Source organism: Jaculus jaculus, chromosome 1 (assembly GCF_020740685.1).
Source record: "Jaculus jaculus isolate mJacJac1 chromosome 1, mJacJac1.mat.Y.cur, whole genome shotgun sequence".
Classification (NCBI taxonomy): domain Eukaryota; kingdom Metazoa; phylum Chordata; class Mammalia; order Rodentia; family Dipodidae; genus Jaculus; species Jaculus jaculus.
The window spans coordinates 241,297,566-241,325,292 of record NC_059102.1 but is presented as its reverse complement, the minus strand read 5'-3'; the positions used below and the strand labels follow the sequence as shown (position 1 = coordinate 241,325,292).

At 50.7% G+C, this 27,727-nt stretch overlaps 1 protein-coding gene across 2 annotated transcripts in view; it reads right to left on the bottom strand.

Moving 5' to 3' along the window:
* Cpne2 (copine 2) overlaps positions 1 to 27,727 on the bottom strand; it is a 52,247-nt gene that overhangs the window by 15,879 nt on the left and 8,641 nt on the right. For both annotated transcript variants that reach the window (XM_045156191.1, XM_004670733.2), the window contains 10 exons: positions 20,154 to 20,371; positions 11,006 to 11,185; positions 9,138 to 9,212; positions 7,499 to 7,570; positions 5,566 to 5,649; positions 5,264 to 5,353; positions 4,659 to 4,757; positions 4,245 to 4,331; positions 2,343 to 2,402; positions 1,016 to 1,149 (listed from right to left, as the gene is read on the bottom strand). In XM_045156191.1, coding sequence (XP_045012126.1) covers positions 1,016 to 1,149; positions 2,343 to 2,402; positions 4,245 to 4,331; positions 4,659 to 4,757; positions 5,264 to 5,353; positions 5,566 to 5,649; positions 7,499 to 7,570; positions 9,138 to 9,212; positions 11,006 to 11,185; positions 20,154 to 20,333 — 1,061 coding nt within the window. In that variant the 5' untranslated portion in view covers positions 20,334 to 20,371. Of the gene's footprint in view, positions 1 to 1,015; positions 1,150 to 2,342; positions 2,403 to 4,244; positions 4,332 to 4,658; positions 4,758 to 5,263; positions 5,354 to 5,565; positions 5,650 to 7,498; positions 7,571 to 9,137; positions 9,213 to 11,005; positions 11,186 to 20,153; positions 20,372 to 27,727 lie in introns of those variants that run through there.

Here is a 27,727-nt window from a genome sequence, read left to right as displayed (position 1 = left end):
AGACCCCACAATGCCTCTTGTGTCCTCCCATAGCTTCTGCTTCACACATAAACAAGTGTCTCAGAGCGCCTGTGATTTCTTTTTCCCCTCTTTCTAGTTAAGAATTCCCTGCCTCATTTGTCCACTTATTCAGCATCTACTTAGCAGAGCCCCTCTGGCTTCCTCATGGAGGACAAGCTGTCATGGGCCAGGGCAGAGCTGGGAGACTGGTGCAAGAAGTTGGGCAAGAGGCAATGGTGGCTCCAACTCTATCCTGAGCACTCTGGGGCCTTGCTTAGTGAAGGGCCTGGTGACCAGGTGGACACAGGTTCCCTGCCGCAGGAGCACCTCCATTCGCCCACGGGCCTTCCCCTACTCTGCATGTTGTCCCTCTCTTAATGTGGTCTGGAGACACAGCTTCAGGCTCAAATCACATGAAGTCAGACACCATCAGACACTGGGATATATATTAGGCTGGAGAGATTGCTCAGTGGTTAGGCCTTAGGCCTGTGAAGCCTAAGGACCCCCATTCGAGGTTTGATTCCCCAGTACCCACGTTAGCCAGAGGCACAAGGGAGCACACGTGTCTGGAGTTCATATGCAGTAGCTGGAAGTCCTGGTGTGCCCATTCTCTCTCTCTCTGTCGCTCTCAAATAAATAAATAAAAATAAAAACAAAAAATTATGTCCCCTTGATCTGTGCATTTGGACATTTTTCGGGTCCCACCCAGGCCTCTATTTCCCCAGCTGTAAGCAGAGGCTACAGTAGTAGCAACTGAGTTTCATCACCCACGCTAACTCACTTCCTCATTGGCTGTGTGGTGTGCCATGTGCAGAAGGATCTCAGTTTGAATCTGGGCTTGGCAAGTAAAAGTGCAGCAATCTACTAGCAATGTCTGCCATAGACAAAGGAAGAGGTAATAACTGTGTGTACTACTTGCTCAGTATTCCTAAGCTTACAGATTCCACGTGGGGTCCCTTCTAGCTCTACCAAGCTAAGCTTTCCAGCCAGCATTTAGCGTCCTCTCCAAGCATACCTGTCATAGTCCTGAATGATCTGTCCCACTGCCCAGATGGCTGACAGGTATTCGTTGGTGCCCATGGGGTTGATATAGTGCAGAGAAGAAGGGTCAAGGGGATTGCCGTTGGAGGCTGTGAAGTCTATTCCAACCTGCAGAGGAAGGAGAAAGGTCACCCACTGTGGCCACCCACCTCAGCTTTCTACCCCAGTCCTACGGAATCAGGAGAGGATTAGGGGACATCAGAAGCCCACTTAGTTCCCAACCCCAATTATTCAGATGGTCTGAAACCCAGAAGAATCTCATTGTACCACTCTTCTGTTTTGATGCCACCCTACTGCCCATGGCTCCCTAGTGCCCATGCATTAAGTTCACTGCTTAGACCCTGCCACAAGGCTAACTTACAGCCCTGCATTCTCTCTCCTCACCATCCCTGCGCATACATTCAGTGGCTCCCATTTCCTTGCTTTTATTCATGAGGTTCCCTGGCCTGACTAGCCAGGCTCTCTTTTCTGTCTGCCTCTTTCAGTCCCCACACTCTGAAGGCCTCTGCCCTAAGAAGCCATACCAAATCTTCAGCCCTAACCCCAGCCCTCTCCCACTGTCCCCCCAGATACCCAGGGGCCAGGCAAGGGCTCCATACACCCCTGCGATGCCTCCACCCCACTGAGACCTAATGTGGTGGTAGAAGGATGAGGGGAGTGAGCAGAGAGAAGTACGAGACCCCTGGAATGGGAACCAAGAGCTGAGCAGCCCAGTTCTGTGATGGGTGCACATGGCAGCCATGGGCTGAGGGGCCTTCATCCTGATTGGCATTCACTGTGTGCCAGGAGCTGTGTGGCAAGCTGAGGCTGGGATGGAAACAAAATGTGTAGAGGGCTGAAGTTTATGGAACTTATAGTCTGGGTGGTGGGTACAATGGGGACGTGTGGAAATAGGTCAAAGGACAGGGAAGCACCAGGTTCTTTGAAAAGGTGGCAGAAACGAACCATGGCACAAAGCCCTCGGATGGGTAGGGTACCACTAGGAATGACACAACTGGAATGAGTAAATGAAGAGGTGGGGGCTGGATGGTGGGAGAGCTCAGGGTCAGTGGGAGAAGTGACATTTCTTCTCTGTGGAGGGCATGGTGAGACAACATGTACAGCTTTGCCCTGGCTGCAGTCAAGTTCCAACCGAGCCCCGCCACCAGAAGAGACCACCTGTGCCCTCTCTTTTGGGGCCAGACACATCCTTTGTCCCAAGTAAGTCTTGCTAAAGTTCATCCCAAGTCCCTGCTTCTACAGCTGAGGCCTAAGCTCTCTAGGAAGCCCATCATGGGCAGGTGCCAAGGAGGGAGGCTTACGGTAAACATGAGCTGGCAGCCTCCTAGGATGTAGTCCAAAAACGAGTAGTCTCGCTGTATCTGGAAGAATTGGTGAGTCAGCGGGTCCCTGGGTATTATCATAAATGCCCCTGTGGGTGTGGGTGTTGGCGCTGTGCCCTGAAGCCCTAGTAGGGACCAGGGAGACAAGGGCAGCATACAGGCCTAATGTGATTATGACAAACCCCAAGTCTCTATAGCACAGGCTGCCTCCCAATGAGCAGAACCCCTAGGGCACACACGAGGTTCCAGGAAAGGCCAGGGACCCACTGTCAATTATACCTCTAACTAATGCCCTGACGAGTGAGTATCCCTTCATCCTGACCCAGATCCCATCACCCTGGCCCTCAATGCCTTCCTCTTAAACACAAGCACATGCCACAGGCCCAAGGCCTCCTATGTAGGTTAACAAAGCTGGGAGGCACTGCCTTTGTAGGAAAAAAACTTGACTCATTTGGACAAAGCACGTTGGCCTATCCTTATGGGTGGAGTTAGAAGGACTTTCCTTAAGATAAATGTCATTAAATTAATTTTTTTAAGGGGGAGAAAGAGGAAGAGAGGGAGAGAATGGGAGCGCCAGGGCATCCAGCATCGCAAACAGGCTCCAGACACACGCGCCCCCTTGTGCATCTGGCCTACATGGGTACTGGAAAATTGAACTGGGATCCTTTGGCTTTGCAGGCAAACTCCTTAACCGCTAAGCCATCTCTCCAGTCCTAAATTAATTTTAAAAAATATTTTATTTTTATTTACTTGTTTGAGAGCGAGAGAGATATATGCAGAAATAGGCAGGCAGTGGGAGAGAGAGAGAGAGAATGGGTGTGCCAGGGCCTCCAGCCACTGCAAAAGAACTCCAGATGTGTGCGCCCCTTTGTGCATCTGGCTTACGTGGGTCCTGAGGAGTCGAATCTGGGTCCTTTGGCTTTACAGGCAAGTGCCTTAACCACTAAGCCATCCCTCCAGCCCCCTAAATGAATTTTTTAAATAGGGGAGAGGACTGAGTAGTTAAAGGTACTTTCTTGCAAAGGCTGATGGCCTGGGTTTGATTCCCCAGTGCCCACATGAAGCCAGATGCACAAAGTGGCGCAAGCATCTGGAGTTCATTTGCAGTGGTAGGAGGTCCTAGTGAGTCCATCCCTCCCCCTTCTTTCTCTCTTCAAATAAATAGCACATGCCTATGATCTAGCACTTGGGAAGCTGAGGCAGAAGGATCACAAGTTCAGACAGGCAGGATGTAATTGGAAAAACCAGTAAGGCTGGTGCCCAAAGTTGTACAAAGAGGATGTGAGTTACAGGCATTCCACAATGAAGACTGAAATTGTGTTTGACTTTTATAAGAGTACATTGTCACTGAAGATTTGCGTGACCCTATGACAACCCTGAACCAGGAGCTGGAGGCCAGGGCCACCTCAGGCCAAGCTAGGGGTCGCACTGTCCACATCGGCTGCCACCCTTAATGCCCCATCTGCTCAGCAGGGAGGCGGTCCAGCCACAGCTGCTGGGAGATCGGCTGACTTTCTGAGCCTCCGTGGCCTCTGCTCCAACCACAGGAGACAAGCCACCTGGGTCCTCACTGATGCCAGAGATCAGAGTGCCCCACGTTCCACAGCCCCTGCTTTGTCACTACCCCCAGGGTGTAGCGAGAGCCACCAGTGTGGACAAAGGTCGTAAGAGTCCCCAACTAGGAGAGTCTCTGGAGGTCATCCCTCACACCCTCCTTAGCTCTGCACTGAAGACTAAACCTTCACACACTTCCCATACTATGCATGAGGAGACTAAGGCTCAGAGGTGCCATGCTCAAAGGGTCACGTTGCCAAGACGTGGCAAAGCAGGGTTTGCGGGCGAGGGCTCTGCGTGGCCCGTGCATGGGTGCCTTTGGCTCACCTTGCAGGAGCGTACGATGATGATGCCCGAATTCTTGTAGCTCTTCTTCCTCCTCTGCTTCTTGGGGTTGATACACTCCATCTCCAGCTGGCACCAGGGCCAGAAAGAGAGGCTCAGCTGGGGCTTCCTGGGGGACCCATCCTCCCGGAGCACCCCACAACTTCCTCCACAGCCTGGACAGCTTCCTCCTCCAGGAAGCCACCCTGTATGACACCCTCAGCCACTGGCCTCTGGTCACTGCTTTCACTTGGACCCCACTCTGCACCTTTGTCCCATAGACAGAGGGAGAAACTGAGGCTCAGAGACACTGAATGTCTTGCTCAAGGCCAAGCCCCAGTCTGCCTGATTTGATGTCCTGGACGCCCCCCAGCCCCTGCTGAGAGACCTGGGTCATGGTACATACACCCATCTCACCGGGACGCCATCGCCAGCCTCACACATCTGCGACACCGAGGTCTGGCACTCGCCAATGAAGTCATGGCCCCCGTCATTGTCATAGTCGTAACACGCGACCTGGAGGGGTAGGTGCGGCACTGTTATCCCCGGGCTATCCCCAGAATGTGCTCTCGGCCTGGCCGTGCCTGAGACCTCAGGTCTGCTGTATGGGCATTGTCTCCCATGGTCTGGCTAGCCTGGGGCCCCCAAGCTGCCTCCTGCAGGAAGCCTTCCATGACTGCTGGGGAAGCAGGCTACAGCTGCCAGGGACAGAGGCCTCTAGTGCAGCGCTAGCCGCCCCACATACCTGATATCTGGTCCTCTTCCGACTGGGCCGGGACCCTTTGTGATATATAGCTCTCAGCGTGGGCAAGCAGTATTAGAGCAGAGACTTAAGGGATGGGAACCCTGCCAATGTTCTGGGGTTCAGGTAGACCTGGGCCAGGGATTCAGGTCTCCTGCCTTCCCCCCACCCCAAGATGAGGCTCCTCCCATCTTAGTCTGGGGCGCTTTGAAGAGATACCCCCTGAAGGAGACTGGGAGGCAGAGCTCTCAGTGGGGAACAAGACCCTAGAGCCCCTTACCTGGATGGGCTTTGCCAGGTCCCCATCACACAGGGACACCAGTGGCACAGTGAATGGTTTCCACACAGGGTCCAGGGTGTACTTGATCACCTGTGGGGCAGTGAGGGGCAAGGGATCTCAGGCCGGCTGATGACGGGAGCGATGACACAATCAGGCCCATAGCCACGCTTCCGGCTTTGAGCGCCGGCAAACTCACTGAGCTTTGGGAGCTATCTGCATGGCTGGGGCTGGGCAGGCCACCCCGCACTGTCAGTGTGGCTGGCTGCCGAGACACTGGGAGAACCTGGGCCTCTTGTACCCACCTCAGTCCTATGGACCAACATCCACTTGCCATCGACCCCCGGCTTGTAAAACTCAAGAAATGGGTCTGACTTCCCAAAGAGGTCCTGGAAGAGGCAAGAAGTCATGGGTGAGGGGCACGCCTCAGGAGACTCAGGGAGGCAGGGTGTGACCCAGCCACCTCCCCAGATGCAGGGTTGAGTGGAAGCTGTGATGCAGCCAGGCTGCCCCTCCTCTATCCCCTCAGCCTCTGAAGAGTTCAACCCTAAGAACCCCCCACTGAGCCTCAGCAGCACACGGGGTCCCAAGAGGGGCAAGCCTGAGATGGCTTTGTTGCAGCGAGATGGGAAATTAAGGCTACGATGCCTGTGACGAAAGAACATGGAGACCTTCAGTCATTCCTTGATCTAAGTTTAAAAAGAGTGGGCTGGAGAGACGGCTTAGTGGTTAAGGCACTTGCCTGCAAAGCCAAAGGACCCAGGTTCAACTCTCCAGGGCCCACATAAGCACATGCATCTGGAGTTTGTTTGCAGTGGCTAGAGGCCCTGGCATGCCCATTCTCTCTCTCTACCTGCCTATTTCTGTATATCTCTCTCAAATAAAAAAATTAAAATTAAAATAAACCTTTTAAAAAAATTAAAAAAAGAAGCCAGGCTTGGTGGTGCATACCTTTAAACCCAGCACTCGGGAGGCAGACATAGGAGGATCACTGTGAGTTAGAAGCCACCATGAGACTACATAGCGAATTCCAGGTCAGCCTGGGCTAGAGTGAAACCCTACCTCGAAAAAAAAAAAAAAATTAAAAAAAGGAAGAGCGGCACTAGCTGGGTGTGGTGGCGCACGCCTTTAATCCCAGCACTCGGAAGACAGAGGTAGAAGGATCAGTGTGAGTTGGAAGCCAGCCTGAAGCTACATAGCAAATTCCAGGTCAGCCTGGGCTACAGTGAGACCCTACCTTGAAAAACAAACAAACAAAAAAAAAAAAGTGGCACTGAGCTCTAAAGATGTCACATGGGGCTGGAACGATGGCTCAGCAGTTAAGGTGCTTGCCTGCAAAGCCTGATACCAGGTTTGCTTCCCCAGGACCCATGTAAAGCCAGATATACAAAGTGAAGCATGCATCTGGAGTTCGTTTGCAGTGGCTAGAGGCCCTGGCATGACCATGATCTCTCTCTGTCTCTCTGTGTACTAATATAACATGTGAGTCTGGAGAGATGGCTTAGTGGTTAAGGCACTTGCCTATAAAGCCAGATGTACATAGTGGCGCATGTGTCTCAAGTTCGTCTGCAGTGGCTAGAGGCCCTAGAGTACCCATTCTTTCCCTCTCTCTCTCCCTCCCTCTCTCTCCCTCCCTCTCTCTCTCATAAATAAATGGAAACGTGTGATAGTCATGTCATGGGGAAGGGTAAGCAGCAGAAGACTCCTGCCCCTGGAAGCAGGGAGGGCACCAAAGTAACAATGTTGTAGGAAGAACCTCCCAGGCCGAGGGAACAGCAAGTGTGACAGTCCTGAGACAGAAGGAAGCCTGGTTTAACCAAGGGACAGTGGGCTGGTGATGCAGCTCTGTGGTACAGAACTTTGCTAATTTGTGTGAGCTATGGGCTCCATCCCCAACGCTGGACAGCAAGAAAGAGGCTGGTTTAGTTGATGTCGGGAAAAAGGAGGGTAGGAAGGGGGCAGGGCAGGAGTCAGGGACTTGGAGCACATCAGGGGAACTGTTGGGACCCTGGCCTTGACACCACAGTGACAGGGTTGCCAGCTGTGGTTTATGTGCCTCTAGGTGGCGGGGAAGCTTTCTCCAGCAGTGGAGAAGGCTTAACTGGAGTGGCCAGTAAGGCTCTGTCCTCAGCCTGTCCCCAAGGGCAGGTGATAGCCAGACAGAGCTGGGCCACAGGGCCCTGGGCTTGGGGAGGGCACGGTGCTTGTGGAAACCCTCCTCATCCCCACCCGGCCCACCTTCTTGTCCAGCTTCCTGCCCGCCAGGCTCAGTGTGATGACGCGGTTGTCTGACAGCTCCTGGGCAGCAATCTGCAAGGTCAGGGTTGTGAGGGGGCCTGCTCCTTCCCTTCCCCACCACGCCAGGACTCACTTATCCAGGGACGGGCATGGGGTGGAGGAGAGAAGGGTGCCAAACAACCCTGGACCAGTCCCTTGTCTTCTAAACCTGTTTCTACCTTTTGGAAAATGGGATAACATAAGCTATCTGGTTATGAGGAATCAGGAAATGACTCCTGTGGCTCATGGGATGGTTGAGGAGATGTCACTGGGACAGGGGAGATAGTCTTGAGCCATGGGGACAGGTTCAGGGCCTGGGAGCACAGGCCAACTCCTGTCCCCTCGGCAAGCCAACAGCTCACATAGCTGGAAAAACTGAGGCCTAGAGAGGGACGGGGGTCTCACACGGGCTGTTTGTCCCCTATCTTTTCCTCATAGCCATGGTCCTCAGTCCTTGGTCCCCAGCCCAGCCAAAAGGGGGCCAGCTATGACCCTGAGCTGCCCAGGGTTCACTGTGACCTCTCTTCCCACAGATGGGTAAAAGTCCTCTGGCTGTACTTCCCCGCCCCCAGAATAGCCCTCAGCTTGTGAGGCTGGCCAGCTATCAGCCCTCAGCACCACAGGCCATTCTCCCCGCCCTGTCCTCCATCCTCAGCAGGCTTGTCGTCACCTCAGAGGAGGGAAGTAAGGCTAGAGCACAGCCCCTAGCATGTTGAGGGGCGCAATGGGCTGGGTACCCCACTAGCTCCTGAGTGCAAGCAAACTGTTGTGCACTGGCTTTGAACGCCAAGAGGTGGGTTGTGGGTGGGGGGAGGGGACTTCCAGGCTCCCTGGGTATGTTTGAGGCCGACCATGGATTCAGTCTGCCTTGAACTCAAGGCATGAAGGGAAGGGGTAGGAACTATCACGGCAGGATAGCAAAGCAAGGGCTGGAGGCCCCTCCCAGCTGAAGGAAGGGCTCTGTGGGCAATGGGGAGACACAGAAACCTCCATGGGCCACAGGAGCTCACAGAAGTGCGCGCTCCTGCTCCGGCGGGCCTGGGCGTCATGCACTGCGTGGGGAATCTCGCTGGCAGAATGGCCCCAGGGAGGTCCTCTTGGGTCCCATTTCCCTCATCTGTAAGATGGGGTTGCCCTGCCACAGGAAGTGTCTGCACAGCACTGCAATAACTGCGCAGCTCAGGGGAAGCGTTGCGCACCTCTGGAAGCACTGCACAGCGCACACGGAACGGCACCCCAGGTGCTCCTGAAAGATCCCCGGGGGACAGCAGCACGGGCCACTACTGACTGGCAGGGTTGCTGGGAGGGCTCTGGAAAATCCTCCTCCCCAGGATGAGGAGGAGGCTGCTAGCCCCGAGCTGCATCATATAGGGCCTTCTGACAGCCCCCCCTCCCACCCCAGCTCCATGCCCTCCGGTGCATCATCTGTGGAGCCAGGAGCCCGTTGCTAAGAGACCTGTTGCTAAGTTGTAAGTTGGGCCTTTTTACTCCCAACAAAGCTGGTGATTATCTGCCGGGAAGCAGCCCATTGATGGGGGAGGGCATGGTGGAGGCAGGGGGCGGGGTGTAGAGGGCAGGTGGGGAGGGGGGGGGCTGGTACCGTAATCAGGCCCTTGCCGGCAGGCTTGTCATTCATCAGCAGCAGAGGCCGGGTGATCTTTTTGCTGGAGACAATCTAGAGTGGAAGAGACCAGGAGAAGAGCTCAGGGATGAAGCCAGGGCCCTAGAGGACAGGTACTTTGCAAGACTGTCACCACTGAATACCACATCATGTGTAGCCTCCTACCAGGGCTGGCTGGACATTTGTTTGCATAGCTGGCATGGGGAAGCAGGTAGCAACCGTTCTAGCCACCATGCACAGCCCACAGAGGTGGAGTTGTGGGCTTGGGGTCCCACCCATAGTGGCAGCAGTCTGGTTCCCACCAACCTTGCAAGGCCCTGCTCATGGCCATGAAAATGTCACCCTCCTCATATTCTCATACTTCCTATGCATTTCTGTCATACTCAAAAGATGGCAGGTTGGATACTGGAAATCATACAGAAAGAAAGAATGAATACACTGGGAAACCATCCGTCTCTTCTCTCCGCACCCTGGCTCACGGGTTCTCCAGTAAAGTGCTGTGTCTCTTTATGCAAGGGTGAGTCCAAGCTAGTATGAGACGCCTCTGTCCCCTGGGGCTATTTCTATGACTCTCTCTTTACCTGTTCTGGCCTGTGGAGTATCTGACAGACTCATTTGTCCTTTGGGGAATCAGACAATGGGGGCACCAGTGGGACATGGCCAGCAGGAGGGTGAGGCCAGGGCATGGCTTGGAAGAAGCCGCATCAGTACTACAGTCCCAAGGCTTTCCTGTCTTGGCCATAGCCCTCAGATCCCTGGCACCACCTTTCTTGACCCCGTCATCCCTCCAGGCTATAGGTGGGGAGGCCCCACTGTTTTAAACCCTGGCTGCTTACCTGGCCCCTCCTGTTGGTTTACTGCCCCACCTGTAAGTCCTTAAGCTTGCTCCCCAGTTCCTATAGGAGCACGTAGACCCACAGTGGGGACCGTGACACATAGAGGGCTATCACAGCAACTGTCCAGCCCTGTTTCATGAACTTCCCATCCTGGATAGCCCGGGTCACTCAGTCTCTGTTATCCTATTTACAGGGCAAAGTACCCATCCCTATGTTGAAGTGAATGTGGGGAAACTGAGGCCCAGGAGGAAGTAGAAGCTTGCTGAAGACATCCAGCTTGTATCAGAGGCTCTTAGCCCTGTCCCTCTCAGTCTTCAGAAGGTGACCAAATCTTTGCTGGTTGGCAAAGTATGCAGAGAGGGAAAAGCTGCTGCCACTGACTGCTCCTGGGACCCTGACTGCCTGCCAGATGCATGGCCAGAGAGTGCAGGCCGCACCTAAAGACTTGCGATGTTTTTGTTGGTTTTGGTTTTGGTTTTTCAAGGTAGGGTCTCGGCTCTATCCAAGGCTAACCTGAAATTCACTCGGTAGTCTCAGGCTGGCCTCACACTCACAGTGATTCTCCTACCTCTGCCTCCCAAGTGCTGGGATTAAAGGCTTGTGCAGCCATGCCCAGCCTTGTGATGTTTTTGTTTATTTAGAGGCAGAATCTCACTATGTAGCTAGGCTGGCCTCAAATTCAAGATCCTCCTGCCTCAGTCTTCCCAACGCTGAGATGAGAAGTGTGCAGTACCACACCCACCCTGATGACTTATAGTGGTCAGCTCTAGCCATATGTGGTCCCTGCCTGTCTGTGGCAGCAGGTGGCTGGCACACTCTGGGTTTGACTGCCCCTTTAGATGCAAACTCTTCTACCTGGCTCCCAAACACAAGGCTACACTCCTCTGAAGCCCTCTGACTCTTAAGGCATGTGCACTGGCATTCACAAGACCTGACTCTGGGAGCAAGGGATCATCTTGGGAGTTTGTGTGCAATCAGCCCCAACCCTCCTACCCAGGAGCCCTGGCTCACCGTGCCCAGACTACATGAGAACTGGCCCAGGAAGTCATGTTCATCAAGCTGTGCACTGGACTTGTCCTGGTCAAACAGGGCAAACTTGAGCTTCTGCACCTCCTCGAAGTGGTAGTCCAGGACGAACTTCTTGGAGAAGGCAGGATTGAGGTTGTTGATGGCCGTTTCAGTCCTGTCATACTGGCAGAGGGAGGGTACAGGTAAGTAGAGTCATAGTGGCCAGCTTCTTGCTGGAGGTCATCCTTCTACCTCACTGAGTTCCTCCTGTGCCAGGCACTGAGAGCTTCCCAGAAGCACAGAGATGTTAAGAAAGTTGCCCAAGGTTTAACAGCTACTTAGGCAGGTCCAAGACATAATCCCAGGTCTGACTCAGGTCCTTTTTATTTTTTTGCATATGTATGTCATGTCCATGCATGGAATATGCATGCCTGTATGTGTGTGGGTGCACATGTGTGCAGGTATGTGTGTATGTGCATGTGCATGCCAAAGTCCAATATGGATTGTTTTTCTCAATTGCTCTCCACCTTGTTTATTTTGTATATTTGTACATATGTCTGAGTACGTGTGTGAATGCACATGCATGCCATGGTCAGAGGACAACTGTTGGGTCAGTCTTTGCTTGTCCACCTCTTTGGAGGAAGTGTTCCCGCTCTGGATTCTTGTTCTGATGTTCTTTACTGTGCTTGTCCCTAGATTCCAAGGAGATCCTCTTGTCTCCCAGCTCACCTTCAACATCAGTGTCACCATGCTGTGATTACAGAAGCCCACATTATCTTCTGGCTTTCACATGGGGTCTGGGGATTGAACTCAGGTGCTCTAGCTTGAGTAGTGAGTGCTTTAACCACTGAGTTATCCTCCTAGCCTGCTCTCCACCTTATTTTTTCTAAACTTTATTTTATTTGTTTGGTGGGGGGAGGCAGAGAGAGAGAAAGAGAGAATGGGCATGTTGGGGCCTTCAGCCACTGCAAATAAATTCCAGACACATGTGCCACCTTGTGCATCTGGCTTACATGGGTCCTGGGGAATTGAAGCTGGGTCCTTTGGCTTTGTAGGCAAGCAACTTAACCAGTAAACCATCTCTCCAGCCCCGCCTTATTTTTTAAAAAAATGTATTTATTTGAGAGAGAGAGGGAAAAGAACAGAATGGGCATGCCAGGGCTTTTAGCCACAGCAAATGAACTCCAGGTGCATGCACCAACTTAGGTCCTGGAGAATCGAACCTAGGTCCTTTGGCTTTACAGGCAAGTGCCTTAACTGCTAAGCCATTCCTCTTCCTCCAGCCTCCACCTTATTTAAAAAAAAAATTATCTTTATTTAGTTATTTGAGAGAGAGAGAGACAGAATGGGAGTGCCTGGGCCTCCAGCCACTGCAAACAAATTCCAGATATATGTGCCACATGTACATCTGTTTACATGGGTCCTGGAGAATCGAACCTGGGTCCTTTGGCTTTGTGGGTAAGTGCCTTAGCTGTTAAGCCATTTCCCCAGCCCCCACCTTATTTATTTTATTTATTTTATTTATTTGAGAGAGAGAGAGAGAGACAAATAGAGAATGGCACTCAGGGCCTCCAGCAACTGCAAATGAACTCCAGATGCATGCACTCCTTGTGCATCTAGCTTACGTGGGTTCTGGGGAGTTGAACCTGGGTCCTTTGGCTTTGTAGGCAAACACATTAATGGCTAAGCCATCTCTCCAGCCCTAAAAATATTTTTTAGTTAGTTATTTGCAAGCAAAGAGAGATAAGAGCAGACAGACAGAGAGAATGAGAATGGGTGTACCATGGGCTTCAGCTGCTGCAAATGAACTCCAGATGTATGGGACACTTTGTGTACCTGGCTTTATGTGGATACTGAGGAATTAAACCCAGGTCATTAGGCTTTGTAGACAAGGGCCTTAACTGGTGAGCCATCTCTCCAGCCCTATACCTTTTTTTTTTCTTTTTTCTTTTTTGGTTTTGGTTTTTCCAGGTAGGGTTTCACTCTAGTCCAGGCTGACCTGGAATTCACTATGTAGTCTCAGGGTGGCCTTGAAACTTGAAACTCATGGTGATCTTCCTACCTCTTTCTCCCCAGTGCTGGGATTAAAGGTGTGTACCTCCACACCCAGCAAATTTTTAAGGTAGAATCTCTCACTAAATTTGGAGCTCACTGATTGAGCTAATCTAGCCAGCCGGCGATCCTCTGTCCCAGTGGGCGCGTGCTTTTATGTGAGTGCAGGATCTAAACTCAGGCCCTCAAGCTTGAGCAGCAGGCACTACCCACTGAGCCACCTTCCCAGTCCCTAGGCTCCACACTCCTAGCTCTGCTCCATTACCATGTGCTGGTATAAGAGCTCGGGACCTAACCTTGCTTGCCAAAGTGACAGAGAGCAAAGTCCCTCTCCCCATCTGGCCTAGTCCCATTTCTGTAAAATGAAGGGATATAACTATCTGAGGCTCTTCCACTTTTTGCTCTGGAAAAAAATCACATTTTGCCTGCAGCTAGGGGAGGAGGTGATCTTGGGGGTGGGATGTTTGCAGTTAGGGGAGGAAAGAGAAAGGAGATGGTCCTGGGGGCAGGATGTTTGTGTCTTGGACTTGTGCGGCCCAGCATGCCTATGAGCACCAAAGCCTGGGTGGGGACAGGGCCAGGCACTGTGGGCTCATGGCGGTACTGGGCCAGACACTGTCTTTGGTCCTCTGGACACTGAGGCCTCACACTGAGGAGTCTTAGTGATGGTCTGTTTTGGAGCCCGGGATGTGTTGGTTTTTCCTCCCACCCAGGCTTTCAAGAGCTTACACTGTGAGGACCGGAAGAGGCCTTGGTTTGGCTTGGGCTATTTTTAGCCAGGGTGGACAGCCTGGGGAAGCAGAGATTGTGGGGAGAGGAGCATGTCCTGAGTGGGGAGGGGGAGCCACTCCCTGAGGGGAATGGTGGAGGAATGTGGAGACCAGTTGCAGAGGGGACTAGTACTCCATACACAGCTGCCAGAGGCCTGGGGCTGCCCTTGGAGTCCTGGGCTGCCACACCTCCTATCTGCCTCTTCCTGCTATAATGCCAACACATCGGACGACACAGAAAAATCACGACCTACTTGAGGCCCCACCTTCTCCTCACTAAAATGGACAAAAATGCCAGTTCCAAGTGGTTTTTGGAGGTTATCCTGCTACTTCGCTGAGTTCCTCCTATGCCAACATCTGTGGAAAATCTTATAAACCAAAGTATGTTCTGTGAATGCCCACTGAGGCCTAGTTCAGTCTTTTTATTAGAGGGGGAGCAAATAAGGACAGAGAGAGAAGGGGCACACCAGGGTGGTATCCACTGCAAATGACGCCAGATGCATGCACCACCTTGTGCATCTGGCTTTATGGGTGTACTGGGGAACTGAACCTGGGTCCTTCGGCTTTGCAGGCAAGCACCTTAACCACTAAGCAATCTCTTCAGCCCTGGTTCAGTATTTATTTAAAACAGAAACTATAAACTGGGCATGGTGGTACATGCCTTTGATCCCAGCACTTGGGAGGCAGAGATAAGGGGAGTTCGAGGCCAGCCTAGAACTACAGTGTGAGTTTCAGGTCATCCTAGGCTAGAGTGAGACTATACCTTGAAATTACTACATATATGCATGCATATATAGAGAGACAGACAGAGAGACTGGAGATATGGCATATGCAAAGCCAAAGGACTCAGGTTCAATTCTCCAGGACCCACATAAGCCAGATGCACAGGTAGTACATGCATCTGGAGTTTGTATGCAGAGACTGGAAGCCCTGGTATGCCCATTCTCTCTCTTTCTCTCCATCTTACCCTCTCTCAAATAAATAAATTTAATTAAATATTAAAAAAGAAAAAGACCAGTCTGTTGGGCTTGCCTCAAACAAACAAACAAAAAACTGGAGAGTAACTGAGTAAGATATGCACACATACGCACATGCATGCACATCAAATACATACACATGTTAACATGCACACACATCATACACATACACATGTAAAAAAAAGTTAAAGGCTAGCCTGGGCTACATGAGAATTTGTCTCAAAAAGTATGCATTTTGGAGCCAGGTGTGGTGGTGCATGCCTTTAATCCCAGCACTTGGGAGGCAGAGGTAGGAGGATCTGCTGTGAGTTCTAGGCCACCCTGAGACTGCATAGTGAATTGCAGGTCAGCCTGGGCTAGAGTGAAACCCTACCACAAAAAACCAAAACAAAGTATGCGCTTTGGGAACTATATATGCATGTAGAATGATCTGGAAGGCTACACATCCAACTATGAAAACTGATTCTCCCCAATAGGTAAGTCATCGCTTGTTTTCTTTTTAAAATATTTTTGGTTATAGAGATAGCTTAGTGGTTAAGACGCTTGCCTATGAAGCCAAAGGACCCATGTTCAACTCTCCAGATCCCACATAAGCCAGACGCACAGGTGACGCAAATGCACAAGGTCACACATGTGCATAAGGTAACACACCCGGCTGGAGCTCAATTACAGTGGCTGGAGGTCCTGGCATACCAATTCTCTCTTTCTCTCTTGCATTTAAAAAGACCAGTATGTGAGCTGGGCGTGGTGGCACAAACCTTTAATCCCAGCACTCGGGAGGCATAGGTAGGAAGATAACCATAAGTTCGAGGCCACCCTGAGACTACACAGTGAATTCCAGGTCAGCCTGGACCAGAGTGAGACCCTACTTGGAAAATCAAAAAATAAGACCAGTATGTTGGGTTTGCCTCAAAAAAAATTTTTTTAATTTATTATTTATTTGCAAGGAGAGAGAAATGGGCATGGCAGGGCCTCCTACCACTGTAACTGCATGTGGCTTTACATGGGTACTGGGGATCAAACCCAGGCCAGTAGGTCTTGTAAGCAGGCCCCTCAACCAACAAGCCATCTCTCCAGCCCCAACTTGTCTTACTTAATTCTGTTCGGAATTTTCCAAACAAGTACAGATTTCCCTTTGTAGTAAGAACAAAGCTGTTTTTTTGGGGGGGGGTTGTTGTTTTTTGTTTTTTCGAGGTAGGGTCCTCCTATCTCTGCCTCCTAAATGCTGGGATTAAAGGCGTGTGCCACCACACCCAGCAAAGGCGGATGTTAATGAGGCCAGTGCGAGCAGTTTGGGTTTCTTGATAGCCTTCCTGAGTAGCAGCCCACCCCAACCCTGAGGCCAATCTTCCAGCTCTGCAGTACTTGGCTAGAGAAAAAGTGAGTCACCAGCTCTGGAGCTCTCCACTGTAGGAAAAATAAAAAAGAAAGCCCTATTTCACTAAAGAGACAGGTTCAGAAGGGACAGTGGCTTGTCCAAGGTCACCCAATAGGGGGAGTGGTGTCGCTGGGCTTCGGACCAGCTCTGGGGCCAATGCCTAAGCAAGTAAGTTCTTCTATTTGTTTCTGGTTTTTTGTTTTTTGGTTTTTTTTGGCTTTGTTTTGTTTTTTTCGAGGTAGGATTTCACTCTAGTCCAGGCTAACCTGGAATTCACTATGTAGTCTCAGGGTGGCCTCGAATTCAGGGTGATCCTCCTTCCTCTGCTTCCCAAGTGCTTGGATTAAAAACCACCCCCGTTCTGTTTGTTTCTGACCAACACGAAACTCATTTATAAATAAAGCAGGAAGGTTGCTTATAGTGGAAACAAGAGTGTACAAAATTATAAATGCTGCGCCTGAGAAAATAGCTTGGTTGGTAAAGTTCTTGTCATGCAAGCAAGCATGAAGACCTGAACGTGACTCCACATAAAAAAGCTGGACATGACCCCAGCACTCGGGAGGCTAAAGTATGAAGATCAACCTGAGTTCAAGGCCAGACTGGGCTACATGTGAATTCCAAGTCAGCCTGGGCTAGTGTGAAGATCTTGCCTCAAAAATAAAATAAATTCCTTTGCTGAGGGTGGCGGCACACACCTTCAGTCCCAATACTCAGGAGGCTGAGATATGGATGGCCATGAGTTCAGGGCCAGCCTGGGCTATAGAGTGAGTTCTATGACCATTTGGGCTTCAGCAAGACCCGTCTCAGGGAAAAAAAAAAAAAAAAGCTGGGTATAGTGGTGCACACCTTTAATACCAGCACTCGGGAGGCAGAGGTAGGAGGATCACTATGAGTTAGAGGCCACCCTGAGACTACATAGTGAGTTCCAGGTCAGCCTGGGCTAGAGCAAGACCCTACCTTGAAACCCCCCCCCAAGAAAAAATAAAAAAGGGTTGGAGAGATGGCTTATTGATGAAGATGCTTGCCTGTGAAACCTAAGAACCCAGGTTCAATTCCCCAGTACCCATGTAAGCCAGATGCACAGGTGGCGCATGCATCTAGAGTTCATTTGCAGTGGCCAGAGGCCCTGCTGTGCCCATTCTATCTTCTTCTCCCTCTCAAATAAATAAATAAAAATTTTAAAAAGCTGGATGTGGTGGTATGTGCTTGTAATCTCAGAACTGGGGAGTCAGAGACAGGCAGATGGATTCCTCAGGTTTGTGGCCAGCCAGTCTAGACTACTTGGCAAGTACCAGACCAATAAGAGACTCTGTCTCAAGAAAATGTGGTTAGAACTTGAGGAATAACCCCTGAGGTTGTCCTCTGTTCTCCACAAGCATGCACATATATGAACCTACTCAAAATATGATCATGAGCCCACATGCACACACATATACAAAATACTATAAAAGATTTGCCTATGCTGGCCGTGCGTGGTGGCGCATACCTTTAATCCCAGCACTCAGGAGGCAGAGGTAGGAGGCCACCCTGAGACTACATAGTGAATTCCAGGACAGCCTGGGCCAGAGTGAGACCCTACCTCAAAAAACAAAACAAACAAACAAAAAGAAGAAAAGATTTGCCTATGAGCTAGGCGTGGTGGTGCATGCCTTTAATCCCAGCACTTGGGAGGCAGAGGTAGGAAGATCACCGAGAGTTCAAGACCACCCTGAGACTACATAGTACATAGTGAATTCCAGGTCAGCCTGTCAGCCTGAGATACAGTGAGACCCTACCTCAAAAAAAAAAAAGATTTGCCTATAACCATATGAAGTATTATGACATAATAGACATTAAATAATATAACTAATATATATGTAAGGGTAATAATTTAGATTTTTGTTTTTGAGGTAAGGTCTCACTCTGGCCCAGACCTATAATTCACTATGTAGTTTCAGGATGGCCTTGAACGCACAATGACCCTCCTACATTGGTCTCCCAAGTGGTGGGATTAAAGGCATGTACCACCAAGCCTGGCTAGATATATTTTTAATTTTTTTGTTTATTTTTATTTTCATTTATTTGAGAGTGACAGACACAGAGAGAAAGAGGCAGAGAGAGAGAGAGGAGAGTGGGCATGCCAGGGCTTCCAGTCACTGCAAATGAACTCCAGACGCATGCGCCCCCTTGTGCACTGGCTAGATATATTTTTAAATTCAGATCTATTTATAATTAGGTATAATTACGGTGATTTGCATGTGTATGGTGTGTACATGTATGTTCAAGTGTGTATAGATGCACATGTGTGCATATAGAGGTGTGTGTGCGCGCACATACGCACACATGGGATTGGAGGCCAGAGGTCAATAGCGGCATCTTCCTCAGTCACTTGCCACCTTATGCTTAGATTCAGCTAGACAAGCTAGCTGGCAAGCCCTAGAGATCGTCCTGTCTCTGCTTCTCCAGCACTGCAATTACAGATGCGCACTGCCATGCCTGGCATTTTACACGGGCACCGCTATCTGAACTCAGGTCCTCATGCTTACACAGTGCTTTACACCCACTAAGTCATTTCCCCAGTCCTCAATTTTGTTTTGTTTTTGAGACAGGTCTCATATGTAGCCTGGACTGGCACAGAATTCATGATTCTCTGGGCCCAACCTGCCTTCTTTTCTTTTCTCTTTTCTCCTCCTCCTCCTCCTTCCTTTCCCATTCTCTCTCTCTCATTCACTCTTTCTCATTTAAAGACAATCAAGTCTGTTGAGCTTGCCTCAGGAAAAAAAAAGTTGCCAAGCTGGAGAGATGGCTTAGTGGGTAAGGCATTTTCTTGCAAAGCCAAAGGACCCAGATTCAATTCCCCAGGACCCACATAAGCCAGATGCACAAGATGGCGCATGCATCTGGAGTTCACTTGCAGTAGCTGAAGGCCCTGGCGCACCCATCTGCATCTCTCTCTCAACTAAATAAATAAAAATAAATAATGTTTTTAAAAAGGCACCACAGCACCAAGAAGAAGTGACAATGGAGTATTCAGCACTGAGACATTTCTATCACACCTTCTAAGGCTTAGGGTCCATTGCAGAAGTAATGGAAAGAAGGTAAGAGCCAAAGGAAAGGTAGGACTCCTTACAATGCACTCTTCCGGACACAAAATGGCCTTGACCTCACTGTGCCTAAAACCACCTACACAAGACCTTCATAGTAGGAGGAAAAGATGATGACATCAAAATAAAAGACAGGCTAGCCAGGCGTGGTGGCACATGCCTTTAATCCCAGCACTCAGGAGGCAGAGGTAGGAAGTTTGCCGTGAGTTCGAGGCCACCCTGAGACTACATAGTGAATTCCAGGTCAGCCTGGGCTAGAGTGAAATACTACCTCGAAAAACAAAACAAAAAAATAAGGGGCTGGAGAGATGGCTTAGCAGTTAAGGTCCTTCCTTGCCTGTAAAGCCAAAGGACCCAGGTACAACTCCCTAGGACCTACATGAGCCAGATGCACAAGGGGGCGCACACATCTGGAGTTCATTTGCAGTAGCTTGAGGCCCTGGCACACCCATTCTCTCTCTCTCTCTCAAATAACTAAATATAAAAAATAAAAATAAAATAAGAGAGGCTAGATGGAAGGGGCAGGAGATTCAATGGAGGGTAGATTTGAGGGGTGGAATGGGAGTGGAGAGAGGGAATTATCATTTATTGTCTAATGTTCATAGTTATTGTCTATTTTATTTATTGTCTATGCTTATGGAAGCTGTCAATAAAACATCAAAAAAAGTGACAAAAGCACCTGGCATTTGTTTGCAACAGTAAAAGACTCTGCCCCATCCCCACTCCCATATTGGTACAAATAAATTTTAAAAAAAAAAGAGTGACAATTTTCTAACTAACCCTTAGCATCAGCTCACATTCTGCCTACTTCCCTGGTCCATACCCTGCATTCAAGGGAGCTACTGTGCGCAGCCCAGCCAGTCCTTACCCACCGCAGAGCCGGGGCCTCACCTCCATCCACCTGCCGTTGTTCTCTATGAAGAGGACACAGAAGGGGTCAGACTTCGAGGTGACGTCACGGTCCAGCAGGTTCTGGCCGCTCACTGACAGCTCCACCTTGCACACGCAGTACTGGGAGCCCATGAGTGTGGGCCCCGCAACCGGGGCACCCCCACCAGGGATGTAGGCCATGGGGGTCGGAGGTGGAGGCAGCAGCAGTTCCTGGCAGTCTGGAGAACAAGAGCAAGGGTCAGGAGGGGGCAGATAGTCGCTGGCTACCCTATCCCAGGGAGGCTTGATCACCTCCAAGAAAGGGTGGAGGTAAAAAAGAGCGGGTGGAGACAAGGCACAGTACTGTAATTCCAGTACTCAGAAGGCCGAGGCAAAAGAATCAGGAGTTCAAGGCCAACCTGAGCCACAGACTGAGATAAAAACAAAGACTCTTAGGCTGGAGAGATGGCTTAGCAGTTAAGGCATTTGCCTGCAAAGCCAAAGGACCTCGGTTCAATTCCCCAGGACCCACGTAAGCCAGATGCACAAAGTGGCACATGTGTCTGGAGTTCCTTTGCAGTGGCTGTAGGCCCTGGCGCACCCATTCCCCCTCTCTCAAATAATAATTTTTTTTTAAAAAAGACTCTCAGCTGGGTGTGGTGGAGCACACCTTTAATCCCAGCACTTGGGAGGTAGAGGTAGGAGGATCAGCGTGAGTTCAAGGCCACCCTGAGAATACAGTGAATTCCAGGTCAGCCTGGGCTAGAGTGAGACCCTACCTCGAAAAAAAAAAAACCAAACAAAGACTCCCTGGGACATGTGTCTGCTTTATCTTCAGTGCATTTCTGTGCTTTGGTCAGCCTTTACCCATGCGACATGCACAGGTGCTTGTGTCGTCCCTCTCGGATCACAGGGGATCATAGCAGACACGAGCATCCTACACAATGGCTGTGGCACAAAACTGGGCTTCTCCAGAGCATCGGGCACGCTGGCCTCCTGTGGCTACTGTGGAGTGTCTAATGGCATCAGACACTGGTGGGCCTTGTTCATTACCCATTGTGTTTGTCTTCCATCTCTAGCCCAAGCCCGGTGGCTGGCATGCAGAAAACCTTCACAGTACAATTGACGTGTGCACGAATGAATGAACAAACCTTCCGTCCGCTCAGGTCCTGCCAGAATTGGTCCTGGTCCTTTGGCACTTTGGCACAGAGCTGACCCCTGCAGTCATCCTTGGCTTTCCCAAGTTCCTGCCCCAGGAACTGCACACCTGTCCTGCTGAGGCTAGCGACCAACACCGCTAACAGCCAGCAGTCCACTTGGAGGACTGGAGGGTGGGGAGCTCTGAGACCCACCTGTCACCAACCCTGTAGCCAAGCTTTGGTTTCCTATCTGCCCACAGGACATCCTGTCTCAGTTCTTTGAGATCCCCACGGACATATGTGCATTAACACAAGTGACAAGTAAGTGCCCAAACACCCCATAGGGCTCAAATAATATTCTGTCCCATACCATAATATTCTGAACATACCTCCCATAGGGAATTGGGAAGTGGAAGGGGTTCCCATCCCTGAGCCTGGAGCAAGGATGGCATGTCACCTGTCGCTAGTCCTCACTCAGTCTTTCTTGCGGGGTAGGTAGGACTGTTGCTTTATAGGTTTTCTGAGCACCTACTAGTAGACGATGCCTACTGCGCATCTTCCCAGATCTGGGGAGGGGGATGTTCCTGGGGCTGAGGATTCTCCACAGGAAGCTTTCTGATCCATTTCCAGTGCCTGCAGAGGTCCTGTCCAAGTCTAGCTGGAATGCTGAGGCAGGATAGCAACCCACAGACGCCTCCATGGGAGCCAGGCTTCAGTCTGAGAGTGATAGGATGTCTTAGTGACACAGAGGTGATACAATCTGATTTGTCTTTTTTATTTTTACATTTTTGAGGCAGGGTCATGCTATGTGGTCTAGGTTGGCCTTGAACTTTCAATCCTCCTGCCCCAGCCTCCTGAGTGATGAGATTATAGGTGTGCACCACCACACACACAGATTTGTACCTTTTGAAAAAATTCACCCTGGGGCTGGAGAGATGGCTTAGCGGTTAAGGCATTTGCCTGCAAAGCTGAAAGACCCAGGTTCAATTCCCCAGTATCCACGTGAGCCCGTTACACCAAGTGGACCATGCATCTAGAGTTCGTTTGCCGTGGCTAGAGGCCCTGCCATGCCCATTCTCTCTCTAGCTTTTATTCTCTCTGAAACAAATAAATATTTTAAAAAAAAAAAAAAACCAACTCACTCTGCCCATGGGAAAGCTGCTTGTCACACTAAGAAGCAACAGATGCTGTCTGTCTCCAGCAAGGAAGGACCGCAGCGCAGGGCCCTTCTCCTCAAGCCCCGGGTCCCTCCTCCAGCCTCTAGCTCCCTACAAACCACTGCAGGCCTCTGGCTCTCTATGGACACAGTATCTGAGGGTTTTCCTGGCAGAGAGGGGCCTTAGGCAGTCAGGAAATCAGCCCTCAGCCCTTCTCTCCCTTCATCTGTTTCCAGAATCTCATTACAATCACAGGAGCCCAGGGTGTCAGGACAACACTGCAATTTGCCTGCAGGATTTATTCTTGTCATGCAAAAATCAGTTTCCACAGGAGGGACTGATGAGCCTTGTCACTCGGTAGTGTGCAGTGGGGAGGGAGAGCAAGGCTGAAGGCAGCCAAGGGCCACGTGGGTATCTATCAAGGCCTCTGCTGTCAGCTGACATGTTTGTCCTGTATTGGGGTGGGGTGTAAAGAGCAGGATCATCACCCCATTTTGCAGACAGGAAACAAAGACCCAGAGAGTGGAAGGCAATTACTCAGTGCCCATGCGACCCAGCCAAGAAGAAGCTGTGGGTGAACTGGCCCTGTACTCTTGAGCCAACGGTGGGCATTCTCACCAGAGCATAGAGATTGCAGGGCACTGCGGGGCAGCCAGGAAACCTGGGAGGAAGAGGGCAGGTTTGCACCCAGAGTCACAAGGCAGAGGAAACCAAAGACACCCCTACTTTATATATTTGCAGTGCTGGGAATTGAAGCTAGGACCTCCTGCATGCTAGCCAAGTGGTTTACACTAAGGTACAACCTGAATCCTTTTAAAAATTGTAATTAATTAATTAATTTTTTTGTTGTTGTTGTTGTTTTTTTGTTTTTCCAGGTAAGGTCTCGCTCTAGCCCAAGCTGACCGGGAATTCACTACATAGTCTCAGTGTGGCCTCGAACTCAGAGCAAATTCTCCTACCTCTGCCTCCCGAGTTTAGGGATTAAAAACGTGCACCACCACCACCAGCCATCAGTCCTTTAAAAAAAAAACAAAAAAACAAAAAAAAAACATTTATTTATTTATTTGAGAAAGAGAGACAGAGAGAGAGAAAAAGAGAATGAATATGGGTGTACCAGGACATCCAGGCACTGCAAACAAACTCCAGATGAATGTGCCACCTTGTGCATCTGGCTTACATGGGTCCTGGGGAACTGAACCTGGGTCCTTTGGCTTTGTAGGCAAGCATCTTAACCATTAAGCCATCTCTCCAACCCAGTTTTTTTATTCACAAGCATATATATACACACATACACACACATACATATATACACGCACACATACATATATAGAGAGAGAGGGAGGAAGGGAGAGGGAGAGAGAATGGGCACACCAGGTCTCTAGTCACTGCAAAGGAACTCCAGATACACAGTCCACTTTGTGTACCTGGCTTTACGTGGGTACTGGAGAATCAAACCCAGGCAGGTGGTTAGGTTTTGTAGGCAAGTGCTTTAACCACTGAACTATGTCTCCAGTCCCCTCAGTCCTTTTTATGTTTTGAGACAGAGTTTTACTAATTTGCCCGGGCTGGCCTGGAACTTACTCTGTAGCCCAAAAGGCCTTGAACCTGCCATCTTTTCTCCTCAGCCTCTCAAGTAGTTGGTACTGCAGGACTGTGCCCCCAGGCCTAGATCCTCTTCTCAATTTTAACAAGTATTTAGGACCCAGGGGGTCCTCAGTTCCCCAGGGTATCACCCCCTGAAGACCCCCCAGCACTGACAGGTAGGCTCCAGCTTGCTCTCCTCCATTCTAACACATAGGCTCCCTTCTGTGAGGTGTTCCATGCATGGTGGGCACCAGTCCCCACTGTCAAGTCTGAGCTCTGTTCCCACCCAGAGGACACGAGTCCAGCTTCACACACTTCCTTGGGCAGTACACACGTGGGCCTGGCGCTCTGTACGCATGGACACGCACACTCCCAGACTTATAAACGCAGAGGTAGACACTTACATGACCACTCTAAAGCCACTTCCTCCTGTCCTCACGGTGGCCCTGGACCCATCCAAGTCCCCAGCGTCTAGCCTTCCTTGCCTCACTAGCATCCCATCCTCACTCCCTCCGCCTGGCAGCAGGGCCCAGTCTCAGGGGAGGCCACAACTGCTCCACCTGGGTTAGTTGCCAGCCTCAGCTAGCGCAGGGCAGAAGAAGGGATGGTGGGTAGGCCTGCACAGGGGCAGGGCCTCCATCTCCAACTCACCCTCTGGCAGGAAGCTTCTGGATCCCCGGAATGGGGAGCACATGATGTCTGAAGTTGGAGCAGGCAGGGGGTCAAGGGGCCCTTGGTGCCAGCCCGGCAGCGGGCAGGTAGGCTGCACCCTGAGGCCTGACGCAATGGAAAAAGAAACCACAGCTTGGGCTGGGCCAGCCCCCTCCCCTCCTACCTCGGCAGCAGGCAGAGGGTGTCATTAGTGGGGGCTGGCTCTGCTGTGTGCATATGGGCAGGATGCAAAGGCTCTGGGACAGGCACTGCCTACAGGTAATTTGAGGTTTGGGGCTGGAGGAGGGGGCACAGGGAGCCAGGCCTACGTGTCCTACTTTATGGGGAGAAACTGAGGCCCAAGAAGAAACAAGGGACAGATGGTGCCCGTGCCCACAGGCACAAGTGCTATGCCTCCTGCCCTGGCCCAGAGGTTTCTGGGCCTAGGAGCTGGCTGCACTCTGAGGGTCTCTAGGCAGCCAAGCTGGCTGGGAGGACCTCGGCTTTGGGTAACAGTGATGGGACACCAGGCAAGGCAGGCCCAGGAGGTAGATGGCTGAGGGGAACCTGGAGACCCAGATGGACGGGAAGGGAGGTGCAGGCCCAAGGTGGCTCAGGAACAGCAGCTCCACCCCCCAACCCTGATTTTCTGTATGGCCAGTCTGGGGCCAGGATGCCTGTGGAATGGCCAGTGGGGACCTCGACTGGGAGGCCGGACATGCCTTCAGAGCAGCATGTCTAGATGGATATTTGGAAAATGAAAAAAAAAAAAAAATCTGGCCTGGCATGGTGGTGCCCACCTTTAATCCTAGCACTCGGAAGGCAGAAGTAGAAGGATTCTGTGAGTTCCAGGCCACCCTGAGAATACATTATGAATTCCAGGTCAGCCTGGGCTAGAATGAGAGCCTATGGAGGTGTAGGGGTTGTTTTCAAGCCCGGTGTGGTGGTACACACCTTTAATCCCAGCACTTGGGAGGCACAGGTAGGAGGATCACCTTGAGTTCAAGGCCACCCTGAGACTACACAGTGAATTCCAGGTTAGCCTGAGCTAGAATGAAACCTTACCTGGGGCGTGGGGGTGGGGGGCGGGAAGAGATGTTTTCAATGTCAACTACAGGTAATAAAGTCTTGCTGCAGGCAATCATAGAGTCACAGGCTCAGCTTCTGGTCAATATCCTAGAGCAGTTAAGAACACAGACTCCGGACTCCATCTCCCGCAGTTTGAATCCTGGAGTTCTGCCATTTACTTGCTGTGTGACCTCAGTCAAGTTACTTAACCTCTCTGTTGTTTTTTAAAAACAAAACAAAACAAAACTTTATTTACTTATTTGAGAGAGAGAGAAAGAGGCAGAGAGAGATAAGAATGGGTGCACCAAGGCTCCTAGCATCTGGCTTTATGTGGTACTAGAGTCAAACCTGGGTCCTTTGGCTTCACAGGCAAGCACCTTAACTTCTAAGCCATCTCTCCAGCCCTCTTTTTTAGTTTTGCTCTCTGTAAATATGGAACAGTAAGTGCTGTCCTGGTGTATTGGGAGGATTAAGTAAGATGAAGCACTTTTGCTATTTTTAGTAGTTCTTTTTTTAAAAAATAGTTTATTTTTATTTACTTTTTTTTTTTTTTTTTTGAAGTAGGGTCTCATTCTAGCCCAGGCTGACCTGGAACTCACTATGTAGTCTCAGGGTGGCCTCAAACTCACAGCAATCCTCCTACCTCTGCCTCCAAACTGCTGGGATTAAAGGCATGTGCCACCATGCTTGGCTAAATATTTTATTTTTATTTATTTAAGAAAGAAGTAGAGAGAAAGAATGGGGGCGCCAGGGCCTCCAGCCACTACAAATGAACTCCAGATGCATGCACCACTTTGTGCATCTGGCTTATGTGGGTCCTGGGCAATCGAACCTAGGTCCTTTGGCTTTGCAGGTAAGTGCCTTAACTGCTAAGCCATCTCCCAGGCCCATTTTCAGTCGTTCTTAATCTTTGGGGAGTTGTAGAGAACAGACCAAAATTTTCAGGCATGTGTGGTCTTTAAAGAGGGGAGGGGGCAGAAGAGATGGCTAAGTGGATAAGAACACTTGCTGCCTAAAGCAGGAGGGCCTGATTCACCATGAGTTTGATTCTCTAGCACCCATGTAAAGAGACTGGAGAATCACTGGGACCTGCTGGTCATCCAGTCTGACCAAAACAAGCAAACAAACAAAACAGTAGATCTGGGTTTAGTGAGAGACTCTATCTCAAGGAATCACGTTGGATGACAGAGGAAGACACTACACATTCTCTGACCTCCACACATGTCCAGGAGGCACATGCTTGGGATGCGCACACCTATACAAGGCAAGAAGCTAACACTACCTGAGTCACGTGGCCCTTACAGGAGGCTCTTTATTCTGCAGACACGGTGCGCCATGCCCAGAAGGCCAAAGATGTTGCCAGGAAGTGGCTAACAGCCTGGCAGTCCACTCAGGGCTATGGCTTCTAGGATCCTTGGGGCCTCTGGCCAGTTTTACCCTGGGGAGAAGGGAGTTTAACATCTGAAGTCAAGGGGGATGGCCTGGGTCATTCCTGCTCCCAGAGAGCCAAAAGCACAGCACCCAGCTCCACCCAGACTCCTTCCGAAGCCCTGGGGAGGTGCCATGGGCCCATGCTGGAACAAGCCCTGCAGGCTAATGGGAGGTGGCCCAGCAATACAAATCACTGGTTAGCAGGGCAGGTTTCTAACAAGCTCCAGGGGGAGCCTGAAGCTCTTCACCTGTGGCCACACTGGGAGCACGACCTGGTCCTGAAGCTGGGACACAACCCAGGAGATGTCTCTAGCTTTACCTGAACCTGGCAGATGTCATACTTAGTTCCTGGTCTAGACAGCAAAGCTTGCTAACCAGAAGTCTATTGTCCACTGACCCCTGGGCTACCAAGCCCTCTGGACTTTTGGAAGGCTGCAGTGGGCCTGGAGCACGTGTCAGCCCATTTCCTAGAGGAGAAGACCCAGAAAAACAAATGGCAAGCGTAGGGATTGGGGTTCTCCAGAGAAACAGGCACATGGCAACAGCTTTGTTCCAAGGAAGTGGC